Source organism: Notechis scutatus, chromosome 4, assembly GCF_049901735.1.
Source record: "Notechis scutatus isolate UNSWTSFEM ecotype Mainland chromosome 4, rNotScu1.2, whole genome shotgun sequence".
NCBI lineage: Eukaryota > Metazoa > Chordata > Lepidosauria > Squamata > Elapidae > Notechis > Notechis scutatus.
This window is the reverse complement of record NC_142012.1, coordinates 54,301,794-54,325,792: the sequence shown is the minus strand read 5'-3', so window position 1 is coordinate 54,325,792 and position 23,999 is coordinate 54,301,794. Positions and strand designations below refer to the sequence as shown.

At 43.4% G+C, this 23,999-nt stretch overlaps 1 protein-coding gene and 1 long non-coding RNA gene across 4 annotated transcripts in view; one reads left to right on the top strand and one right to left on the bottom strand.

Annotated features, from left to right (window-relative positions):
- Positions 1–5,418: 5,418 nt before the first annotated feature.
- The window catches only part of KLF3 (KLF transcription factor 3), a 28,188-nt gene continuing 9,607 nt past the window's right edge, over positions 5,419–23,999 (top strand). The window contains exon 1 of one of the 3 annotated variants that reach the window (XM_026675313.2): positions 5,419–6,126. Coding sequence is in view for 1 of the 3 variants with exons in the window: in XM_087965817.1 (XP_087821943.1) it covers positions 14,261–14,431 (171 nt within the window). In the remaining 2 variants the exon portion in view is untranslated. Of the gene's footprint in view, positions 6,127–6,183; positions 6,506–14,177; positions 14,432–23,999 lie in introns of those variants that run through there. The other 2 variants (XM_087965818.1, XM_087965817.1) reach the window with 2 other exon arrangements.
- Positions 19,225–22,960, bottom strand: LOC148130746 (uncharacterized). Its single transcript, XR_015749569.1, has 3 exons — positions 22,844–22,960; positions 20,445–20,514; positions 19,225–19,353 (listed from the first exon to the last, which is right to left on the bottom strand). It is a non-coding gene; the product is annotated as an uncharacterized LOC148130746 (long non-coding RNA).

The window sequence follows — 23,999 nt, the reverse complement described above, 5'->3', positions numbered from 1 at the left end:
ATCACGAAAAACCCAGCAAAATGTTTAATTCAAAAGAGCACATTCTATTCCTTTATGTGAACTTTGACTTTAATGTGGATTATTATTGTCATTAAACATGCTTGAAAATCACAGCATAAAGTATGAGCCGTTCCTGCCTTAAGATGTTGCCTGCAGGTAGCATGGCACCTAAGAACATCAAAGCACACACAAAACACTTGCCCTCCCAATGTTGCCACCAAATCCCCAAACAATCGAACAAATTTAATAAAGAGCAAAAGTTTTGTGAGATGTCATGCCAGTTCCAAGGAGATTCTGGCGTGCCTAGGCTGAAATCGGGAGGGGAAAAAAATATGTCAGAATTTTTTGAGCTACTTTGGCAATCGAAGTGGCATTCATACAGATAAATAAATAAGATTTAGCCATTTTAGGAGATTTTGAACATATGTCTCTATTCCTCTTATCCTGGCATCCACATCAAAAATAATCTGCACAAGGAAGAAGCAGAGCCTGCGACAAAATACGACCGAATCATCCTTCGCTTCTTTTCATTTCCTTTTTTGCCATTTTCGTCCTTTAACATGCAAGTGTTCCCATTGGGAATAATAATCTTATCACAGCTTTGTTTGCCCTGAAGATTTCTACTGAATGATGTGAAACTGATGAATGTAATATTAGGTAGTCCTTGACTTACAACCGGAAGTGAGCCCCAGATTTCGGTTGCTGACCTGCGTTAAGTGAATTTGGTCCCGTTTTATGAACTTCCTTGTCACGGTTGTTAAGTGAACCACTGCAGTTGTTAAGAACACTGTTGTTCAGTGAATCTGGTTTCCCTGCTGACTTTGCTTGTCAGAAGGTTCGCAAAAGGGGATCGCAGCGCACTGCAACCGTCATAAATATGAGTCGGTTTCCAGGGGTTGTAATTTTGATCACGTGACCCTGCAACCGTCATAAATATAAATATGAATTTTGGTCACGGGACCATGGGAATGCAGCAACGGTTGTAAGTGTGAAAAGCGGTCAAAAGTCAGTTTATTCGGGGCCATTGTAACTTTGAACCATCACTAAACGAATGGTGGAAAGACAAGGATTACCTTTATAGGTTTCCAATTGTTGTTCTTCAGTCGCTAATTTGGTCACGATCCCATGGACCACAACATGCCAGCACCCCCCCCCCCCCCGTCTTCCACCATCTCCCAGAGTTTGCCCAAACTCATGTTTGTTGCATCAATGACACTATCAATCAAGCAATCAATCAGAATAGAGCTGAAAGGGACCTTGGATGTCATCTAGTCCAACCCCCTGCTCAAGCAGGAGACCCCACACACCAGGGGTGTCAACCTCATTGAGGGTCGCGCGAGCGTAATGGTTGCCCTCAAAGACCCAGTTCCATGTAAGACTATGAGGAGTCCCTAATTGGCCTGGTGGGTGTGGTTCAGTGGGCATGGCCGGCTCAGCACCATTCACTGGGCGCGGCTGATTCAGGACAGCTGGGTCAGGACGGAACAAGTCCGCACTGGCTAACTCAACATGTGGACAATTTGGTGCCCCACAAACTCCTCACCTGCCCAAACTGCTGGCAGCCAAGCATGTGTGCATGCACATACACACCCCACATTCCACATTTGGGGACTTTTATCCAGAGAGGAAGGAGAGGGCCTTCTCCCTAAACCCCGGGCATGATTGGCAGTTTGCAAGCTCAGATGTGGAGAAAAGTCTCCAAGCTTGGAATGTGTGTGTGTGTGTGTGTGTGTGTGAGAGAGAGAGAGAGAGAGAGAGAGAGAGAGAGAGAGAGAGAGAGTGTCAGCATGCCAAAGGGGACGTCCTTCTCCCAATCCCAGGCATGGTTGGTGTTTCCCTGTCCAGTGCCCCCTCCCAGCAAAGCAGGAGGTGGAGGATGACGCTGCTGTGCATGGAAGCCCAGAGGAGAACGTTTGCAGGAAGCAGTTTCCTCCGTGTCCAACTTCTGCCATGACAGATGTTCTGCGGGCCAGATCTAACCACACTGCAGGCCGGATCTGGCCCATAGGCCTTGAGTTTGACATGTCTGCCCTACGCCATTTCAGACAAGCGGCTGTCCAGCCTCTTCTTAAAAACCTCCAGTGATGAAGCCCCCACAATCGAAGCATCTCCTCCTCTGGCGTCCCCTTCTCCTTTCGCTTTCCATCTTTCCCAGCCTCAGGGTCTTCTCCAAGGAGTCCTCTCTTCTCAAAGTCTTTGAGCTTCCACTTCCCTGTTTGTCTTTCCAAAGAACAGCCAGGGTTGGTTTCCTTCAGCAAAGCTCCCAATTCGTTGCCAACAATATGTAACATGTAGGGAAGAAAAATATATGAAAAGAAATTTACTAAAACATCGGGGTTTATGGCTAAAGATTTATTGGCCACGTAATTGCCATCTTTTCAATGATTAGGAGTACGGAAACCTAAGGAGAGGAGATAAGAGATATAGGAACTGAGCAAATGCAGGAGATACAGCTCTCTCTCTCTCTCTCTCTCTCTCTCTCTCTCTCTCACACACACACACACACACACACACACACACACACGTGCATTATGGCTCCTGAACATGACTTGTCACATGCCGATAAACTGGAAAAACAGCCTCCTTACCACACCTCTCACTTATGACATATAATAGCTGTATCAGATGAACCAATTCATTATACGCTGGGCTGACTGCCACACCAAAATACACCCCATGGTTTGGCCACAGATCCCTTCCCGTGGCCATTCTCTTACGTTGGCACGGAGAGTGTGGTAATAAGGTAAATTCTTACATTTAATGAGCCGATGAACCTTTGGGATTTCAGCCTGATTACGCTACATCTTCCAGGTAAACCAGCCTGATACCTTATTCCAGGTAAATGTGGCATGTGCTTTTGGCATTACAGGCAGTCCTAGACTTACGAGTCCTAGACTAAGGGAGATGGTTGCTAAGTCAGGGTTGCCCCATTGTAAGGCTGTTCTTGCTCCAGTGGTTAAGTGAGTTGTTTAGTCACACGGTTGCTAAGTGAATCTGGCTTCCCCATTGACTTTGCTTATCAGGGGGGCACAAAAGGAGACCACGTGACCCAGCCCTGGAACGGTGCGACCATCATAAATACAAGTCAGTTGCCAAGTGTCTGAATTTTGATCACATAACCACAGGGATGCCCGAACGGTCATTAAGTGTGGAAAATGATCAAAAATCTTTTTTTTTTAATGCCGTTGTAACTTTGAACGGACACTAAACGAACGGTTGTAAGGAGAGACTACCAGTGTGGCAATCAAGACCAGCTACTGAAATACTCAGGTGGTATTTGAAATGTCACACGACATCACTAAATAAAAATTAGGCATCGGATTATTCAAAACATATCTTAGAATTCCCTCGGGTTTCTAGACCTCAAACTGTGAAATTGGTATAAATCTTTGTGGGTTTTGTTTTTTATTATTTTTTGTTTTATTCAGAGAGATAAGGTAAAATACACATTCCCCCCAAAAGAGAGAAATGTTATAAATACAAAATGAAGATAGATAAAACAATAAAAACCAAAAAAAAGTGCATTAGGTCCTTTGAAGCATTTTTTTTTCACATGATCCTAAATATTTTGAAATCACGGTGCATGTAGTGCAAATGCTTTACATTCTCAGAAGAAGAAAAAAAAATTGTGACTATGAAATAGGGCATTGGTGGATTTCTTGATACACGCATCTGTGGTGCAAGGATGGCTAGCCTAAATAGGAGAGCCGAGACTATCATTTCTCACGTCAAGGGTATTCTTTTCCAAGCTGCTGAGATGTATTGTGCATGAAGAATCAAGTGGAGAGATTCCCGCCTGTTAAAATAATACCTCCAAAAACCCATTTGAGGTTGCCATTAAAAGTGGCATTCATTCATTCACTCACTCACTCACTCCCTCCCTCCACAGCCCCATTTGAAACACAAGTCTTCCTGCTTTAGATTCCCAAATATATCCATAGCCCTAACACACCTATCGACCAAGCCTTAGGGAGAGGGCCTAGGGCTGTGGAATTTTGAACCGCGGACGTAGGTCCTCAGTTTACATCCACAACTGAACTGAGAATTGGCGTCGCTAGGCAAGAAGTTTGTTCAGCGAGCTCTGCCCCATTTTGCAACTTTTCCTGCCACGCTTGTTTAAGCAAAATCGCTGCGGTAGTTCAATTAGTAACCCGGTTGTGAAGTGAATCCGGCTTCCCCGTTGGTTTTGCTTGTTCAGAAGGTCACGAAAGAGGATCCCAGGAACCCTGTCACCGTCATAAACCTGAGTCGCTTGTCAAGCATCCGAATATAAATCACATGACCGTGGGGATGCTTGCCGTGGGTTGTAAGTCAGGGAGAGGGGGGGGGGACGGTCCTAAGTCACCTTTTTTTCGGCGTCGTAACTTTGGTAACTAAGCGGACTTAGTGGTAAGTCGAGGACCACCTGTACACTTTTAATGGGTGCAGTAAGGAGGGCAAGGAATGAAGGGGTAACCGTCCGTCAGAAGGTCAAACGGTCAAGGCAAAGTGGACTCTGGAGGACTTTATGTATGGAGATTGAGTTGACCCTTAAAAGCTGCCTCCACCTCAGCCTCAGAGGCAAACCCAGAGCAGGCCTGGCTGCACCCCTGGGGAAAGTGCCCCTTTCCTGCTATCCCACCCAGCCCAAAGGAGCCCTGAAGACGGAGGCATGGCTCCCCACTCCCACCCCAGAGCCAGGAAAGGGATGGGCTCGGAGTCCAATTTCTTATCTGGGGCTCTTAGGATGCAGGTGACCTTTGGCCTTGGGGGCAAGGGACCCTCAACCCTCTTCGCTGCAGACTACACTCACTGGCGAGCCCCCCAAAAGACCCTTGGCCTCAATTCTGGGTGCAAGGGACTCTCTCCTCCTCTTCCCTATGGACTACGCTCATTGCCACCCCCCCAAAAAAAACTGGGCTTCGGTCCTCAAGGGACCCTTCCCCTCTAGACTATGCTCATTGCTGAACTCCCAAAGTCCTTGCCCGTGAGTGCAAGGGACCCTCCTCCCCTCTCTCCGGTACAGACCCTTGGCCTCAGCCCTTGGGCGCAAGGGACTCTCTCCCCACCCCCTTCTCTACAGACACTCTCCGATCGGCGTGGCTCGGGGTGCCTGGCTTCGCGGCCAAGGGTTGGCAGCGGCGGGCGTTTCCTCGTATCGGGCCACTCCTCCCTTCCTGCCCTCGGGCCTTTTTTTTGGCGGCGGGGGGCGTGTTGGCAGGGCGTTTGCCGCCGCTGTTGTTTTTGCGCCGCTGCAGCTTGCCTTGCAGGGCGGGCGTGTGCGCGCCTCTCCCTTCTCCCTCTCTCCCGTGTGTGTGTGTGTGTGTGTGTGTGCTTGTGTGGCTCATTCTGAGGCCGGTGCCAGGTGCGGCCGCCTCCCCGGCTGACAAGCAGCGAGAGGGCGGACGGGCGGGGGAGGCAGGCCGGCCGGCCGGCCGGGAGGGAAGGAGGGCGGGCGGCGACGGCAGCTGGAAGGGCGAGTTTGGCAGCGGGGAGGCTCCCCCCTCCACTGCTCCGCGGCGGCTGCAGGGGGGTAATTAAGCCGCCGGCTCGGGCAGGAGGAGGAGGAGGAGCAGCAGCAGCAGCAGCAGCAGCAGCCGGCCTCACTCTGCCTCCCGGGGCCAGCCGAGCAGGGCAGAGCCGCCGCGGCGTGCCCGACTTGTTTGTGTGCGAAGGAGGCGCCCAGCCCAGCAGGGACTCCAGCCGCGCCCCGACCCCGGGCTGGGCTTGCGGTGTGCGGAAGCCTCGCCCCAGCCAGCCGGGGAGACGCCCTGCCTGCTCAGCCGGCTGAGTGATCGGCGCGCCCCTCCCTGGCCCTGCCTGCCTGCCTCTCCCCCCCCACCCCGCCCGCCCTCTTAGTTACCCCGCCGGCCGAGGGAGCCTGGCAGAGCCAGCCAGCCAGCCGCGCCGGCGTCATGTGACAGCGCTGCCTAGTGCCAGGAGCCCGGGTGGGGGAAAAGCCAGCGCAGGAGGAGGCCAGCCAGAGGCGACCGGCCCCACCGAGGTGGCCCGCCCGCTGCCGAGCGCAAGGGAGAGACAACCCACGAAGGGAAGGGAAGAAGGCGGCCCGAGACCCCCTGAGCCCCCCGCGCCCAAGCCAGCCCCAGCAGCACCAACTTCGGAGGTTGGTTGCTTTGACAAGTCGAAGTAAGTCCCGCCGGGGAGGAGGAAGAGGAAGAAGGGGGCGGCCGGTGCTGCTGCTGCGAGGAAAACTCAGCGCGTCGGTTAAAAGGAGAAAGGGAGCGCTCGGGAGGAAGAGGAAGAAGGGGGGTTGCGAAGAAGGCTCAACGGGTCTATTGCCAGGAGAAAGGGATCTCTGGAGCGCTCGGGAGGAAGAGGAGGAAGAGAAAGGGGGGTTGCGAGGAAGGCTCAAGGTGTCTTAAAAGGAGAAAAGGCTCTTGGAGCGCTCGGGAGGAAGAGGAGGAAGAGAAAGAGGGGGTCGCGAGGAAGGCTCAACGCGTCGGTTAAAAGGAGAAAAAGGGCTGGCGGAGCGGAGCAAGCGGAGCGGTCCGAGAGGGTCCCCAAGGTGACTCCGCGATGGAGAGAGGGAAAGCGCGGCTTTTTATCGACGTGGCGGGACGGGACAAAAGTGCCTCTCGCCACTTCGGTGAAAACCTTGGCAGTTGCAAAAGAGAGCGAGTGCGGACGTGGGGAAGGGGTAGGGGGCCTCAGGGCGGTGAGATCCCTCGCTCCCGCCCACCCCCAGAGCCGGTGGAAACTCGGGGGGAAGGGGGGGCTTAGTGGGAGGGCTGGGGGAAACAGCAGCCCTTGCCCCCTCCCTCGGATCCCTGGCCGGAGGGACGCGACGGCTTGGCAATTCCCAGGGATCTCCTAACCTGCGATTGGCTGGGAGGAACGGGGGAGAAGAGGGGGGAGGGGAGAAAAGAAAGATGTTTTTAGGGTTCGGGAAGTCTCCTTTGTATGCGTCTTTTTCCTTCCTCTCGGAGAGCCTGTCACTAAAGGAAAGGCATTTGAACAAAAGCCCAGCCGTGGGTTGAGAGCTTTTGCAAAAAGAAAAAAAGAAAAAAAAAAAAGGACGTGCAATGCTGGATTGGACTATTTGACCCCCCTCCCCATTCTTGGGATGGGGGAGGAGAGAGTCTTTGTGAGCTTTCCCCCACCTCCCAATGGGTGACCTGTTTCTTGACACCCAGTGACCCTTTCCATTCCCAGCCTGAAACAACTTGGGAGAGAAATCCATTTAAATCCTGGGCTGTGTGGAGTTCCTGTTTTTTGTTCCTTCAACCACCTCAGGACTTCTCTCTGTACACCCACCAAGATGCGATTACCTTGAATTTTAAGGGCCCTTGTTATATTCCTAAAATAGATAGGGGAGATGTCGAATGTGAACATTTATTCATTTTTATTGACTTAGAAAATGTATTTGCCTCTCGTCTTACTTGGACAAAATGAACACACTCTTAAAGAGTTCTGTACAATATGAGTTTTCATAAAAATATGGTTGGGTCTAGTTTAGCTCCCTCACTTCAGAACACATATGTCTTGACATGGAGATACTGTGTTGTGATATTACATTCCTCCTGGCTTTTAAAGCACACACACACACACACACACACACACACACTATGTGTGTATACATACACCTTTATTTATGACACCTCTATTAATTTGTATTAAAATGGCATTAATGATATTTACATAAACACCCCTAGAAATGCCAGAAAGGTGTGTAAATAGTAGAACATTTAAACCTAATTGGAAAAGACATCAATATTTGACTTTCTCTCTCTCTCTCCAAATATTGCTTTCTGGGTGTTTAAAGAAAAGTATAATGCTTATTTGGAAGGCTTGTGAGATGCAGACTTCATAGTGAGGTGCTATCATTTGAAGATAATTTAGAATCCCGCTTCTTGAATAAATTAAAAACTTCCAGCTGACAAAACTTTGAATGTGCTGCTTTCTTGTTACAGACATTTGTGTCAAGAGTAAAAAATTCATTCCCTTCTAAATTATTGTTATCATTTGGCCATTAATTGCTGTTTCAATTCTTTTTGTATAGCTGCAAATGTCATAGTTTACACTGGGCTCGGGTGCTATTTTTTCCTCTAGTTTCTGGGAAAATGTAAACTTTGTATTGAAGTCATTAGCACATGGAGTCACAGTTTTTAACTTGTAAACTTTTCTTCTGTTGTAATAAAGATTTTTTTTTTTTGCATTGTAGAGTAGTTTTCAAAGCTTGCTGAAGTGTTTGACCAATCCTTAACCACAGATTTGATCAAAACTAGATTATATCAATCTAATGTTACTACTGTATTTAGTCTCGAGGCAATTACATATTTTGTGTGTGCTTGTGTGGCACTGATGCTTCACCTGACAGCATTAGTGCTTCACAAGCAGACAATACACAACATATACAATCACCCAAGCGCTTGCCAAAGTGAACCAGCAAGTTCTGACTTCTAACTTTGGCTTTTCCTGAATGCTATACTAATAAAGAAACTTGACATGAAAATAAACTCAGAGAATAAGAGCGATTAATAAAGAAAGAAAGCTGTTTCTTCGGACCTTACGCCTTCCTTTTTTTACAAGTAGTCAGAACTAACACTGTGACCTATTATGTAAAGAAAAGTCTATTTTCTTTTCCTGTCTAGATATTCTGCCCCAGATCCTCCCACTCTTCTAGTTATAATAACTGGGCCACTGTTGTTCAGGTTAAGGATAGTGTAATCTACAGGGCAACGGGTTAGGGGGGAAAACTGGAATATTTCTTTGAAAAAGAAAAGAGGCAAACACATTAATCAAAGGTTACAGTGCTGTGCATATATTTACTCTGGGGTAAGCTGCATTTAGCCCATTTTGACTCGGTTCCAAATAAATGCGTACTGTATGTGATTACTTGAGGCGCAACATTTGTCCCTATTATTAATTGTAAGACTTGGATCCAACTAATCCAAGGTGTTTTCCACTTCTGAATAGCTGAGAAAGTATGGACTTCACTGGTAGTCTATGGAAGTGGAGGTTGGGGATTGAAAACTTTGCTTCAGTTGCCTGGTGTCCCGTTTTAAACCAGTGAAGAAAAGTTGCGTGCAGTTCTGCTTAACGCTGTGATGGTTAAAAATCAACATAATCAAAACAATGCAAAGGGTAGACACCACTTTTTAAAAAGAGCTCCAGTGTCAACGGTAGACATGGTGATCTGTGGTTTATTGTGACAAAAGTGTACTGAATGTCAAAGTGAATTTAGAAATGGCATTTGCTCCTAAACAGTGGTTAATTCCTTATGGTGCTTTGTTTGAACAGAGCCAGCTTGGTAACTAGTACAATACATGTAGTCTTTGATTACAACCGTTCGTTTAGCGACCAAAGTTACAAATATTGGTTTTTACAGTTACAACTTTTGCAGTGAATCAAAATTCAGACGTTGGCAACTGGTTCATATTTATGACTGTCGCTGTGTCTCTGGGGGTCAGGCAAAGTCAATGGGGAAGCCAGATTCACTTAACAGCCGGGGTGACTAACTTATGCACTGCAGTGATTCACTTAACAATGGTGACAAGTAATGTCGTAAAATGGGGTAAAATTCACTTAGCAAGTATCTCACTGAACAAGGGTAAATTTGGGTTCCATTGTAAGTCGAGGACTACCTGTATTTGTGTCATGGTTTATCTCAAACAAACAAACTGAGAGAAATGTTGTTTATTGCTCAGTCACATACCTCAGTGAATAAAACTTCCAAATTCTCAAACACAACTTAGAAAAAGGGAGAGAAGAGGAATCAATATGTCACATTACTGTGTAGTTCTCACTAAATCCTGTAGCTCACTTACATTATAAGCAAATGCTTAGCTTAATGTTTCAAAATTCGTTTCTGGTTTTTTTCCCCCCTTCCCCTAGAATGTATTTTGCATAGTGTTATAAATGTAAATTTTCAGCACTTAGTTGCCTTTGGCACAAGGATCATCATATCTGGCTAATATACCCTAAGATCCCAGATCTATAAACTAGATGGGAAATCAGAAAATGCCCAGAAGTTGACAGTGGTACATTGTTGTTACCTTGCAGTTAAGAAAATTGCATTGGCATTTTTAGATAGTCCCCAAACTGTTTGTGGGCTTGGCCTATTTACCCCATGTACCATATACTTTAATTGTGGCATTATCTACACAGAACAGAGATTCTTGAATTGAACTGATTTGCACAAATAGATGTACAAAGGTAGGCAGAGACAGGACAGCCATTTGTCTGAAATGTTATAGGGTCTCCTGGCTTGAGCAGGGGGATATTTATTTGTTTGTTTGCTTGCTTGCTTATTTGCTTATTTGCCCCTTAAATATTTTGAGCAGCTCGGTGCAGAGTATAGAGAAGAACATCAATTGTGGTGGTGTTGCCTAATTGTAGATACTCAACCTGGCTTCCTACGGATAGAGACCGTCTCTTGGATTCGTCTTCACTGACCAATGACTGTGTGTTGTGGTGGGTTTGTTTGTGGTTGAAATCATCCGCCAACCTTCCCCGTAGCACAGGAAGGGTCACCTAGATTTTTCTCTGGCCTCTCTTTCTTTCTTTCCAGCGGAGAGAGAGAAAAAGAGCAAGAGAGAGCCACTAGCACTGTTTCCTGTTCTTTGTTTCAAGGCTGGCCTTTGCGTCACACATTCCATGTAGCATATGTGTGTTCTTTCCTGTTTCAGGCTGTTCTCTGGTAGATCAGTAGCCCAGACCTGTCCTCTTGTCACTGCCCCAACTGCGTTCAGTCTCCACCCAGCGAATTATCATGTCTCTGCACACTCCGGATTGCTTAAAAAACGCCTGCGTTATGTCACCACAAAAGAGCCACGCTTAACCTTTTCACTCGTGCACGCAGGCTGCAATCTTGTTTATTTAGAGTATCAAACGGAGGAGATATTATTTTCTGGATCGGATTTTTTTTTTTTTTGAGAGGGGGAGGAAGAGGCAAAAGGCTTAAATGTGGTGCTTTTTTTTTTAATGTGGAATGGTGGTGATATATTTAGGGAAATCAAAGAAAAGCCATTCCCTAGGTTTTAGGCATGCGTGATTTCTACAGGAGCCTTTGCCGTGAGTCGGTGACCCCTCTTTTATTCAAACTTTCTTTTATCCGTGCCACCAGTTCAATAATAAAAGATAAACTTACTTCTCTAAAAGTTTTAGCAAAGTTTTGCTTAAGTTTTCTCCCACAAAGAGTTGCTAATGGCTTTTGTTCTTAGGGGATGGTTTTTGAGATGGTTCGTGTTACTGCTCGTATTTTTATCAGCCAACGAGACAGACAGGCAGGCAGAAGTTTATTCTGTCCACCCTGTCTGTTTGTCCAGTCGGCTTCAATTTTGCAAGCTTTCCAGGCATCTTCGGATTAAGTGTCACCAATGTTTACAACTCATGATGATCAGAGATTCAGACTGACCATGGCATCTCCTAACAGCCACTGCAGTCACAACACAAGAAAACTGAATTTCTGAATTCAGGATGGGAAAAAAAAGAAATCAAAGGTGTCGGAATTAGGAAGGCAAGTCATTATTTCGTTCAGTTCAGATTCTGCACTGGGCCCTATCTGTTCCATCAGCCCGGGACAAACACATCCAATGAGATGGTGTAAGCCTCTTCAGAAAAAGATGGTCTTTCCTAATAACAGAAAATTGTACTAGGCTTATTTGATCAGAAACCCTCCTTATTGAAACAGTGTGGCCTATCAGGTGAGAAACGGCAGCACACATTCACAAATGAGAGCAGAATGTGCTGAAGAGGAAGTTCCGAGCAAGAACTTGAAATATCTACATTATTATGCTCGAAGTTGCTGCTAAATGAGCTGAAGATGCATTTTGCAGGCACCACTTCTTCCTGAGACTCTATGACTATTTATAAATAAGCCAGACCAAGGAAGACATTTTTCTGGCTGAGACAATGTCCCCAGTCAGCTGTATTGCCATGCTATTAAAATATTAATTTTCTCACCCAACTTTGTATGAATTCCAGAAAGTAAAACAAACGAAAATTGAACAGGCCCCCACGCTGCTGTGTTTGTGCACAGAAGAAGGAAAGGTTACAATTCTCTGTATTTTTGTCCCCCCGCATCGAAAAATAACTTATTCAAGGAAACTACATTCTTCCATTAATGGACAAGAAAGCATTTTGATAAATAAAATGGCTTAAATTATTTCACCTTGCTTTATTCCTTGATGTAATAACATCGTCCTGGATTTACGTTCAGTGACCGTTCAAAGTTACAATGGCACTGAAAAAAAGTGATTTATGAACGTTTTTCACAGTAGTGACCACGTGATCCAAATTCGACCACTTGGCCACTGACTCATATTTATGATGATCACGGTTGTGGGATCCCCTTTTGTGATCTTCTCATAAACCCAGTCATTGGAGAAGCCAGTTCCACTTAACAACCGTGTTACTAACTTAACAACTGCAGGGATTCACTTAACAACAGGGGACAGTAAGGTCGTAAAAATGGGGCAAAACTCGCTTAACAAAGGTCTCAACTTAGGAACTGAAATTTTGGGCTCAATTGGGGTGGTAAGTTCGAGAACTACCTGTAGTATCTTTTATGCCATGCTGTCCTGGTCCAGAGTAAGAAGTGGAGGTGTTTACATTTTAGAGGAGTTTGAGCAGGTTATAAGGTGTGCATGTGTGTGATAGAAAAGTCAGGATGGCGGGTGGGGCCACCGGATGGCCCCGCCCTGTTGTTTCTTTGACCCACAGAGATGTGAAAAATCTTCCTGACATCCTTGACTTGGGGAATCATGGCTAAAGGATGCAATTGAAGATCAGATTGTGGGTGCAGTCTAATAGAGACTGATTCACACACATGCCACCGCCTCTTGCTTGCTGCATTCAGTCACATGAAGCTCTACCTGTGACCAGAGCTGGATGCAAAATTGACCTCAGACTTAACAGGTTATACAGAGTTGGAAGTGACCCTGTGGGTCATCTAGTCCAACCCCCCCCCCACCCAAGCAGGAGATTTTACACCATTTCTGACCAATGGCAGTCCAGTCTCTTCTTGAAAGCTTCCAGGGGATGAAGCTCCTACAGCTTGTGACATTTGTTAACCTACTTGATTTGAAGCTTGGGGATTGTCATGTTTCTCCACTAAAACTTCGTGGTGCAGTTAGCTGGATTTTTTTCTGGACATTTATATGATACACTAAACCAGAAGTGCCCAACCTTGGCCATTTTTAAGACTTGTGGACTTCAACTCCCAAAATTCCCCAGCCAGCATGAAATCCACAAGTCTTAAAAGTTGCCGATGTTGAGCACCCCTCTGTGCTAAACCACAGTTTGGGGAATTCACATTACTTTCACAGCATTTTGAGTCCTGCTGACTGGCAAATTGCAACTAAATAGGCAATATTTAACTGAAGAGAACTTTGAACCTGAGTTGGCTTCTTTAATCGAACCATAATGAAACATAACAATAGTCCAAAAACTGAATGATACAACATGGAAGTAACCCCAATCCTCCCTCCTTCCTTCTTTCCATCCATCCATCCATCCCACCCTCTTGTCTCTCCCACCCTTCTTATTATGCTTTCCTTCCTTCCATCCAACCATCCCACCCTCCCTTTTTTACTTTCCCCAAGATCAGCTAAAAAAGGAAGGGAGGGTCGGATGGATGGATGGAAGGAAGGAAGAAAGGAAAGGAAGAAAGGAAAGCAGGAAGGAAGGAAAGCATAATGGGGAAAAGAAGGAACAGTGGTGGGAGGGAGGAAGGGAATTAAGGAAGGGAGGCATAATAGGAAGGGGGTGGGATGGATGGATGGATGGATGGATGGATGGATGGAAAGAAGGAAGAGGATGGATGGATGGAAAATAGGAAGAGGGTGGGATGGATGGATGGAAGGAGAGAGAAGGAAGGAGAGAGAAGGAAGGAAAGAATACATAATGAAAAGAAATAAGGGAGGGTAGGATGGATGGATGGATGGATGGATGGATGGAAGGCATAATGGCAAAAAGAAGGAACGAGGAAGGGAGGGAGGAAGGAAGGAAGGAAGATTAAGGAGTGATTAGAAAATGAGGTTACATTATCAATTTAGAAGGTTTTTAAAAAACTCAATGCCTACTTGATTTTTTATTTATTTTTTAGTATATGATGAGAGAGACAGAAAAATAGCCATACTGTCCATATTGCGCTAATTTACCTTTCAGCAATAATCTAGCATTTCTGGAATCCCCGCAATATCTGTTTTTTTTTTTCAATCTGGCCTACTTTGAAGACCAGAGACGTCGTCTGAAGACAAGGCAGATGAATAGGATGTAAGACTTGATCAACATCGCGTCTTCTTTGCCCAAATCTGGAATGCTTGCCAATTCCAGCTCACCTGAAGCAGACCATGAAGCACCTGAAGCAGACAAACCACGTTTGTTTTTCCCTTTTTACATGGGAGACCGACGGTTCGGTTCACCAGACTCCACCTGTTACCCAAGCAGGCTCTTGAAAATGTTGGTGCAGCCATTTTGCAGGACTGCAGTAAGTTGCAAAACGCCTTTCCTCATAACATTTCACTACAGGTCGTCCTGGATTTAGGTTTAGTGGCTGTTCAAAGTTACAACGGCACTGAAAAACGTGGTTTATGAGAGTTTTCCACACTCTCGAACGTTATGGTCAGGTGATTCAAATTCAGATGCTTGGCCACGGTCTCATGTTTACGACGGTCGCAATGTCCCGGAGGTCATGGGATCCCCTTCTGACAAGCCAAGTCATTGGGGAAGCCAGATCCACTTAACAACGGGGGACAGAAAGCTCGTAAAATGGGGCAAAACTGACTTGCCATGACACAGGAAGCCCCCCGGGTAGGAAGTCAAAAGGTGGAACGTGTACAGGTAGTCCTCGACTTAACGACCGCATTTGAGCCTGACATTTCTGTTGCTAAGCGAGAGATTTGTGAAGGGTATTTTGCCTCGTTTTATGACCTTTCCTGCCACCGTTGTTAAATACAAGTCAGGTTGCTGAGCATCTGATTTATTTAAGCTGTAAATCAGTGTTTTATTGTAACTTTAGTGCTCTTAGTCAGAGGAAGTGCTTTATGAAGAGAGAGATTCTCTACAGCCAACACGGAAGTTTTTTCATTCCAAAGACTAGTTGGTTCCAGTCCATAATTTGATATTTGGCAGGGCTAGTCTACGGAATAAATCTAAATCTTCTCTATGCTAAGGTTTCGTCCAGGGCCAGACTTCCCTTTTAGGGTTTATAATAGCCATTGTTTATAAGACCCAGCATAAGAGTGATAGGAACAAAACACACAGCTACTGCTAGGGACTTTAAATTCAAACATTAGTCATAAGTAAGGCTTATAAAAAGTGATGTTTATTACAAGCAGCTTAATAGCTTAAGCAGCATTCATGTCTCTTTGGGAGAAAATATCCTGAGTTCATTGCATCATTTTTTTAAAAATGCATCATCTTCTTTCTTGTCTCTCATTTCTTGTTTGTTTTTCATTATTGGTACGTTGCCTCTTTTTGGATTTTCCCATCTTACTCATATCAAGAGCATGAAATTTTTATCAGTTTCTGACTTTGGGCGACTTGGTTTGTTCTTCTGTCCGTCGGCGCGAATGAATTTGAAGCACAGGCCTCTCAAAATACACGTCTTCTGCTCAGCAGTTGTATCAAGCTTTGTGATATCCACAGTTGACGTAAGTTGGGATTAATGAAGTCGCCAAGAATGGAGCTATTTTTTCAGCCAGAGTTATCTGATGAACACTGAATGTGTCTAGTATAAAATGAAACTGTTGGAAGGATGCAATTGCAAAGAAGCTAGGAGAAGTGATCAGAGTTCTTCTGTCCCTTTTGTAATCTACCCTTCCCTCTTTTGTAAGTGTGATGCATGCACCACCCACATAAAAGAAGGGCAGGCTTCGGTGGCACAATTGCAGCCGCCATCTTGCGTTGTTGCGGTTGTTGTTTTGACCTCCCCTCCCTGGAGGCCTCTGCTCCTAGCATTTTCTGCAGTCGTCTATTAGCATTAGCTTGAAATATGTGCATCTTAATTAAAGGGATGGATTAATGTGAATGATTATCGTTCTAGGAAACACAAATCTATAATTTTGTAATACTTATTGGACGATTGCTGTTTAACATTCAACTTGAGTTTGAACTACTCAGTTCTGCTAAAGTTATAATTATATATATAAAACGGATGGATGGATGGATGGATGGATGGATGGATGGAAGGAAGGAAGGAAGGAAGGAAGGAAGGAAGGAAGGAAGGAAGGAAGGAAGGAAGGAAGGAAGGAAGGAAGGAATAATGGGGAAAAGAAGGAACAATGGTGGGTGGGTGAAGGAAGGAAGTTAGGAATAATAGGAAGGGAGGGAGGGACAAGAGGGTGGGAGGGATGGGAGGAAGGAAGGAATAATAGGGAGGAAGGAGAGCATAATAGGAAGGAAGGTATGATTATATATTAGCAAAACCTCAGCTCAGCATGTTGTAAAGTCTGCAAATCTGACATGTGGCTTTTAATAAAGTTATTAGAAGGCCTGATGATGTCCTGTGTACTGTGACATCATCACATAAATGATGCAAATTTTGTGATTTGAATCGATCATTTTGGGACAATTATGATGATAATAACGCACATGATCCCACTTATCCCATTCGCCTTACAGTAGACACTGGACAGCCATGTCTTGTAAGTTCCCTCCATTGGAGGAGTTACTATCTCATAACCCAGACTTGGGACATTATTTCTTCTGAATGCTAGGCTGATATATAGAATAGAATAACAAGAGTTGGAAGGGACCTTGGAGGTGTTCTAGTCCAGGGGTGTCAACCTGGATTTCTTTGAAGGGCAGATCAGCATTGTAGGTCTCCACGGGCCGGCAAACAGGGTATAGGCCAGATTTATACCCCAAGCAAGTTGTTCCACCAATTAATTGTTCTAACTGTCAGGAAATTTCTCCTTGGTTCTAGGTTGCTTCTCTCCTTCATTTGTTTTCATCCATTGCTTCTTTTCCTGCCTTCTGGTGCTTTGGAGAATAAATTGACCTCCTCTCATTTATGGCAACCCCTTAGATATTGGAAGACTGCTATCATGTCACCCCTGGTCTTTCCCTTCACTAGACTAGCCATGCCCAGTCCCTGCAACCTGATTCCTGATTAAAACAGTTATTTCTTCTCTTCTTTGAAGGAGAGGGAAAAAAAAAACCCTATACCATTCCATATACAGGTAGTCCTCAACTTACAACCACAACTGAGCCCAAAATTTCTGTTCTTGAGTGAGACATTTGTTAAGTGAATTTGTTAAGCCGCATTTTAAGACCTTTCTTGCCACAGTTGCTAAGTGAATCACAGAAGTTGTTATGTTAGTAACACGGTCGTTAAGTGAATCTGGCTTCCCCATTGATTTTGCTTGTCAAAAGGCCACAAAAGGGGATCAAATGATCTTAGGACACAGCAACAATCATAAGTATGAACCCATTGCCAAGTATCTGAATTTTCATCACACGATTGTGGGCCTGCAACAAAAGTTATAAGTGGTGAAAAATGGTTATAAGTCATTTTTTTCAGTGCCGTTGTAACTCTGAATGGTCACTAAAGGTTCTGTTGTAAGTTGAGAACTATCTGTACTTCATTTTCTTTTAAATGTCTGCTTTTTTAATCTTGTTGTCTTTCACAGCTGTGTTTTTCTCTGAAAGCTGAAGTTTAAGACAGGAAGCCAGATAAGTTTCTGCTCCGATAAATAATTTTTTGTCTCTCAGAACTGGCCCGATGCTCTTAGCAATGTTTCTTAGATTTAAACTTGGAAGATTTTTGTTTGCTTACTTACTAACGTGATTTATAAGCTGTTCTAGACTAAAATGACTTTGAGAGGCTTATATCCCCATCTTTCAGTAGGAAAATTAAAAGAAAAAAACGGGGAACAATATTAACCACATAACCATTAAGAGTTACCGTTGGAATTTCATTGATTTTATACAACTACAGCAATATTCAGTAGAGATATATATTCTTCAACCAGTAGATGGCAGTGTTTATAAGTTTGTAGTTGCATCTATGGTATACACTATGTCTTCCCTCTGAGTAAAGTTTCCTGCTTCCTTTTGGCAGTTAAGCAGAAAACCACATGTGGACTGTGCACTGTTTGCTCTGTACAAATTTCTAAATTTTAGCAACTAAAATTCTTCTGCAATTGCAGATCCATCACCTTTTCCACAACTTTCCCTTGAAAAATGGGAGATTGCAGACAGGAAAATATTTACCTTCCATTGTTGAGTTCAGCAATGGCTTCTTGAGAAGAGACCATCCCACCTTTGTCTTCAAAACAGACAAGTTCAGCTCCTGAACTAGTTTCCTTTACCTCCCTCAAGATACTCACCGGTCAGGAAGGACAGAGGTCTAAACCACAGATGGCAGAACTAACCCCAAAGAGAACTTCCTTCAAAGTCTGGTGCCAAAGATCAGGTCCACACGTGAAGGTCCAATTTAACTGATTTATTGCTAAACAACCTATGCACAGGAATCTTCTCAATCAATGGCCATCACCTGATTAGAATTAAATAAGAGTCAGTAGGATTCAAGAGAGGTTGGATTTACTCTGCTTGTGGCTACATAAGAATTCTAGGGTGATCCCTCTTTTAACTCTGCCCCCCAGGTTCTGCAATTAACAAATAATTGTTAATTCCTAATGTCTATTAAATCAGAAATTATATGATTTGTAACAGTTTGCATTGGAATGAGGACAAGGGAGATTGACATACAAATGTCAGTTGCATTGCATTGTTTTTCCTTTCATCAATTTCTTTGTGCTAATGCAGAGTTCCCCAATGTTTCCAGCTTTGCGGACCTCCAAGGGGTTGGAGAGAGGATGGTTCCACGGGAGCTCATGGCCTGGTCGTGGGCTGCAGCCCTGACGGGTTGGGGACCCTTGTGATAATAGATCTTTTCTTCTCACAAAACTAGTAGTACCAACGGGAAGGATCTAATTAGACACAATGGAAGCATAGCATGCACAAACAAATGCATTCTTTGTTTCATCCGTTTGGCTGCGTTCAAGATCTGTTGAGGAATTTTGACTCAAATCCTAACTCTGTAATCTCTCAGGTTAAAGAATGTTTTCGTTCTTTAACGTGAATAGAATAGATAGCTTAGCGGATGGGCTAATTTTTTTTTAACGTCAGCTTATATTATTTGATCGGGTGGTCATCTTTTAAAATAAGTCAATCTGTGATTTGTAACACAGTTCGTTTTTACAGTAATTCCATTATGTTTAACATTTGCAGAATCTCAACAAGTTTACTCAGAAAGATAGTTTGCCTGAGTTCAGTGAAACTTAAAATATTAACTCAGTTGCTTCACAATAGACCCGGCATTGAATCGTAGAGTTTGGAACAAGCCATCCTCTTTCTTTGAATTTTTAGGCACTGTGTTTCAGAATTTTAAGCTGGGATCGGGTCCTGGAAAAGGGTTAAAGAGAAAACAGGATGTTTTTCTCAGTAAACATCAGCTACAAATAAAAATGCATTTTTCAGCTTGGTCACTCTTTTTTCTCTTAAAAACTAGGATTTTTCCCCTTAAAACAATGCAAAAACAGAACCAATGGTAGGAAAATAAGGAAGGTTACCATTGCAAAATCACAACCACTGTATCCTTGGTAAATACTGTAAAATGAACAGTGTGATCAAAGCTTTATCTGAAAGTGTGTTCAGTTCATTCATTTAAATCATTATTCTACTGTACTTCTCTAGCAATTTTCTCTTTCTAGATAAATATGATTGGATTTTTATATGGGTGAACACCAGAATTATCTCAGACTTTTAGAAAAAGCATAGTTTTGATATGTGCAGTTCACTTGTTGACAAAAAGCAATTGATTTTGTTTTAATTTTAGTAGCATGTTTTTAAAACTATTTTCTTTTAACTTGCACAAACCTGTGTCCTTGCTTCTATCTTAGGTTCTATTTAAATATCTGTGCCAAAGCACTTAAAGAATATTTTGTTAAACTAAGGGAACTTTGTTAAAATATTTTGCTGGACTAATGAAGGAAAAGTAAATGTTTTCTTTTGATGGCAGCCTGATTTCTAAGCTTTAGGAAGTTTGAGAGCAATAAATAAGTGAATTTCACAAAGCCGTTGGAAGGAATTCCTTCTTCCTTCCTTTCTCATGTGAAAATGGGAATTAAGGAAATGTATTTACAGAAACATATGGGGCCTGTAGACCCAAGCAAGTAAAAGAGTGATCGAGATTGTAGTCTGGATGGTAAACAACAGGTTTTGATTGAACCCTGGCAAGACTGAACATTGGTCCCTATCTAACAAAATGCAATTTAGTAGTGAGAAAAGAGTAAGGTTCTACATTTAGGCAAGAAAAACCAGTATAGGTGGTACCTCACTCAATAGTAGTAACTGTGAGAGAGATCTTTGAGTCCTTTGTGGACAATCACTTACCGTGTGCTACGACTGCCAAAAAAAGCCAACACAGTTCTAGGCTGCATAAACAGAGGGATAGTATCAAAATCACGTGAAATTTTAATACCACTTTGTAATACCTTGGTAAGGCCACACTTGGAATATTGCATCCAGTTTTCGTCGCCACAATGTAAAAAAGATGTTGAGACTCTAGGAAGAATGCAGAGAAGAGCAAAAAAGAGGATTAAGGGATTGGAGGCCAAAACATATAAAGAATGGTTGTTGGAGCTAGGTATGTCTAGTTTAATGAAAAGAAGGACTAGGGGAGACACAATAGCAGTGTTCCAATATCTGAGGGGCTGCCCCAAAGAAGAGGGAGTCAAGCTATTCTCCAAAGCACCAGAAGGCTATTCAACACCGCAGATAATTCTACTACCCTTCAAAAAGACCTTGACTATGTATCAGAATGGTCAAACAAATGGCAACTTGAAATCTCAACAAACAAATGCTCTGTCTTACATATTGGCAAAAAAAACCAGAAAATAAAATACAAGCTGAATTGTCAAGACCTTGTTGATGATCCAGATTCTGTCAAGGACCTTGGAATACTCATCTCTAATTATCTAAGTCAGGAGTGGGATTCAAAAATTTTAACAACTGGTTCTGTGGGTGTTGCTTAGTTGGTGGGCATGGCTTGGTGGTTATGTGACTGGGTGGACATGGCTTGGTGGTCATGTTACTGGCTGGATGTGGCCAACTCAACATCACTCACATCGAGGAACGCATCTCCTCGCCTGGCCTCTTGGGGATGCTGCAACAGTCATAAGTGTAAAAAACGGTCATAAGTTACTTTTTTCAATGGTCACTCCACACAAGCAAAGTACCAGCAAAGGAGAGGGGAAAAAAACTCCGGAGAAGTTCCTGAGACAGGAAGTCTAGTCCTGCCAAGAATGTAATAAGGGTTAACGGAGAGGCAGTTTCTGTAAGCAACACCAGAATGTTTCCTTCCTGCCTTCCTTACAGGATTAGGCCAGTAATTTCTTCCAACAACCGGTTCTCCGAACTGCTTAGAATGTTAACAACCAGTTCTAGCGAATAGGTGCGAACTGGTAGAATCCCACCCCTGATCTAAGTGCTAGAGCCCACTGTAACTACATAGCCAAAAAGGCATTAAGAATGGTTAACCTAATCCTACATAGCTTTTTCTCTGGTAATATCACACTACTAACTAGAGAATACAAAACATTTGCTAGACTCAATAAACAGCTCATCAGTCTGGAACCCACATTACGTATCTGATATTAACACAGTTGAGAAAGTCCAGAAATATTTAACAAGAAGAGTTCTCCACTCCTCTACTCATGGCAGAATACCTGATGCCACCAGACTCGAAATTCTAGACCTAGAAAACCTAGAACTACACCACCTTCGGTCTGATCTAAGTATAGTATATAAAATCATATATTGCAATGTCCTACCTGTCAATGAATACTTCAGCTTCAACCATAACAATACAAGAGCAAACAACAGATACAAACTCATGGTTAACCGCACCAAACTTGATTGCAGGAAATACGACTTCAGCAACAGAGTGGTCAATGTCTGGAATACTCTACCTGATTCTGTGGTTTCTTCCCCAAACCCCAAAAACTTTAACCTTAGACTGTCTACTATTGACCTCACCCCTTTCCTAAAAGGTCTGTAGGGGGCATGCGTAAGCGCACCATCCCTGTCCTATTGTTTCTTTTATTTTTTCTTTTAATTTTTCTTATATGTATCCATGTATTCATAACTATGTTTTTACTTATACCTATTATCTTGTAAGCAATTGACAAAAATAAATAAATAAATAAATGGCAGGACAAGGAGCAATGGATGGAAGCTAATCAAGGAGAGAAGCAACCTAGAACTAAGGAGAAATTTCTTGACAGTTAGAACAATTAATCAATTGTGTCCAGAAGTTCTGGGTGCTCACATCACTGGAGGTTTTTAAGAAGAGACTACCATTTGTCCAGAATGGTATAAAGTCTCCTGCTTCCAGATCTATTCTGATTGAAAGTGACGTATTTATCAAATTTGTTAGCTCCCGATTTCGCTGAAAATGACTGGACTTGTGTCCAGGTCCTCACTGTTACGACCATTGCAGCATCCCCACTGTCAAGTAATCAGAGTTCAGACACTTTACCGTGTTTATGTATTTATGGCGGTTGCCCTGAGGTCACGTGATCCCCATTTTTAACTGTAAAAAGGATGGTTAAAACAGGGCATGCAACTCACTTAACAATTGTCTCGCCTAGCAGTGGAAATTTTGGGCTAGATTTTGGTCTTAAGTAGGTTGAGGACTCCTATGAATACGATATACACAAACAAATAAATAAAATGAAATCCCTTTTCTCGTCTTGCTTTCCTGGGATCCGGTGACCCTCTCTCTTTCAGCAGAGGAGAAACTATAGAGCAGAGAAGAGATTTCATTTTTCCATCCCGGACTTGCCCTCTCCTGGATATCAGACCTGTGCCTTAGATTGTGTTTCTTCCTTACCTTTATACCTGGCCTTATTTGCATAGAAAAATCCCATTTCTTTGCTTAGCACAGGGCGTGAGCGAAATCTTATCACAACCATGTCCTGTTTGGACAAGTTGCTTTGCCTTGGCCTCAATCCACAGGGTGGAGCAGCAAGGGAGGAGACGGAAAACGACACTGTGCAGTTCTATGTTTTATTTTTAACAGGAGAGGCAAGGCTGTTTTCTTAAGGGAGCAGGGTTCCTTATCTGATTTCTTACTAATACTATCTAAAATCATACATATCTAAAATGTAGTGTATTGAGGGGGTTTTCTTTGAACTTGGCCCACTTATTTAACTTTAAGAACATTGCGGTTGTTCAGTTGTTTTTTGAGGGGTTTGAAAAAAACATAACTCCCAATTGCAAAAAAAATAAAAACCAAAATGTACATTTACATTTACATCTAGATATTTTTTTACAAAATTTACATTTACATCTAGAGATTTATTTTTTTTTTTAAACCCATTGAAGATGAAGAGCATTTTGGAAACGCAGGTGAAGTAAACTTCAGTCTTTTGCCATTTTTTAAAAAAATTATCTGATTCTCAAAAACTTTCTGGATTTACTCACAGTTTTTTTTCCAGAAGTGTTTTGCCATCACCTCCTTCAAAAGCTTGAGAGAAATGTGATTGTGCTTTGTGCCTAAAGCAGGAATAGAACCCACAACCCTTCCAGTGTCTAGCCTGATGTTGTTCCACCCTAAGTGTGACACCCAACTAGCGCTTCTTTTGTCTTAAAATTTGGCAAAACTCAGAAGTGTACAGGAGACTGGCTATTAGATCACCAAGTAGGAATTTTAAACTATTCTAAGTTTTTCTAATCAGGGACTTTTTAGTTTGGGACTGGAATTATTCTTGCCTGATTCCTTGCAATGGCAGTTCATTTAGTGACCATTTGCAGCTGTTTTTCACAGTTATGACCTTTGCAGCATGCCTATGACCATGTGATCAAAATTTGGATACTTGGGAAATGGTTTGTATTTATTGTCCCGAGGGTCACATGATCCCCTTTTGCAACCTTCTGATGGGGAATCCAGATTCATTTAACAACCAGGTGACTAACTTATCCACTGCGGTGATTCACTTAACAACTGAGGCTGGAAAGGCAGCAAAACTGGGCAAAAGTCACTTAAC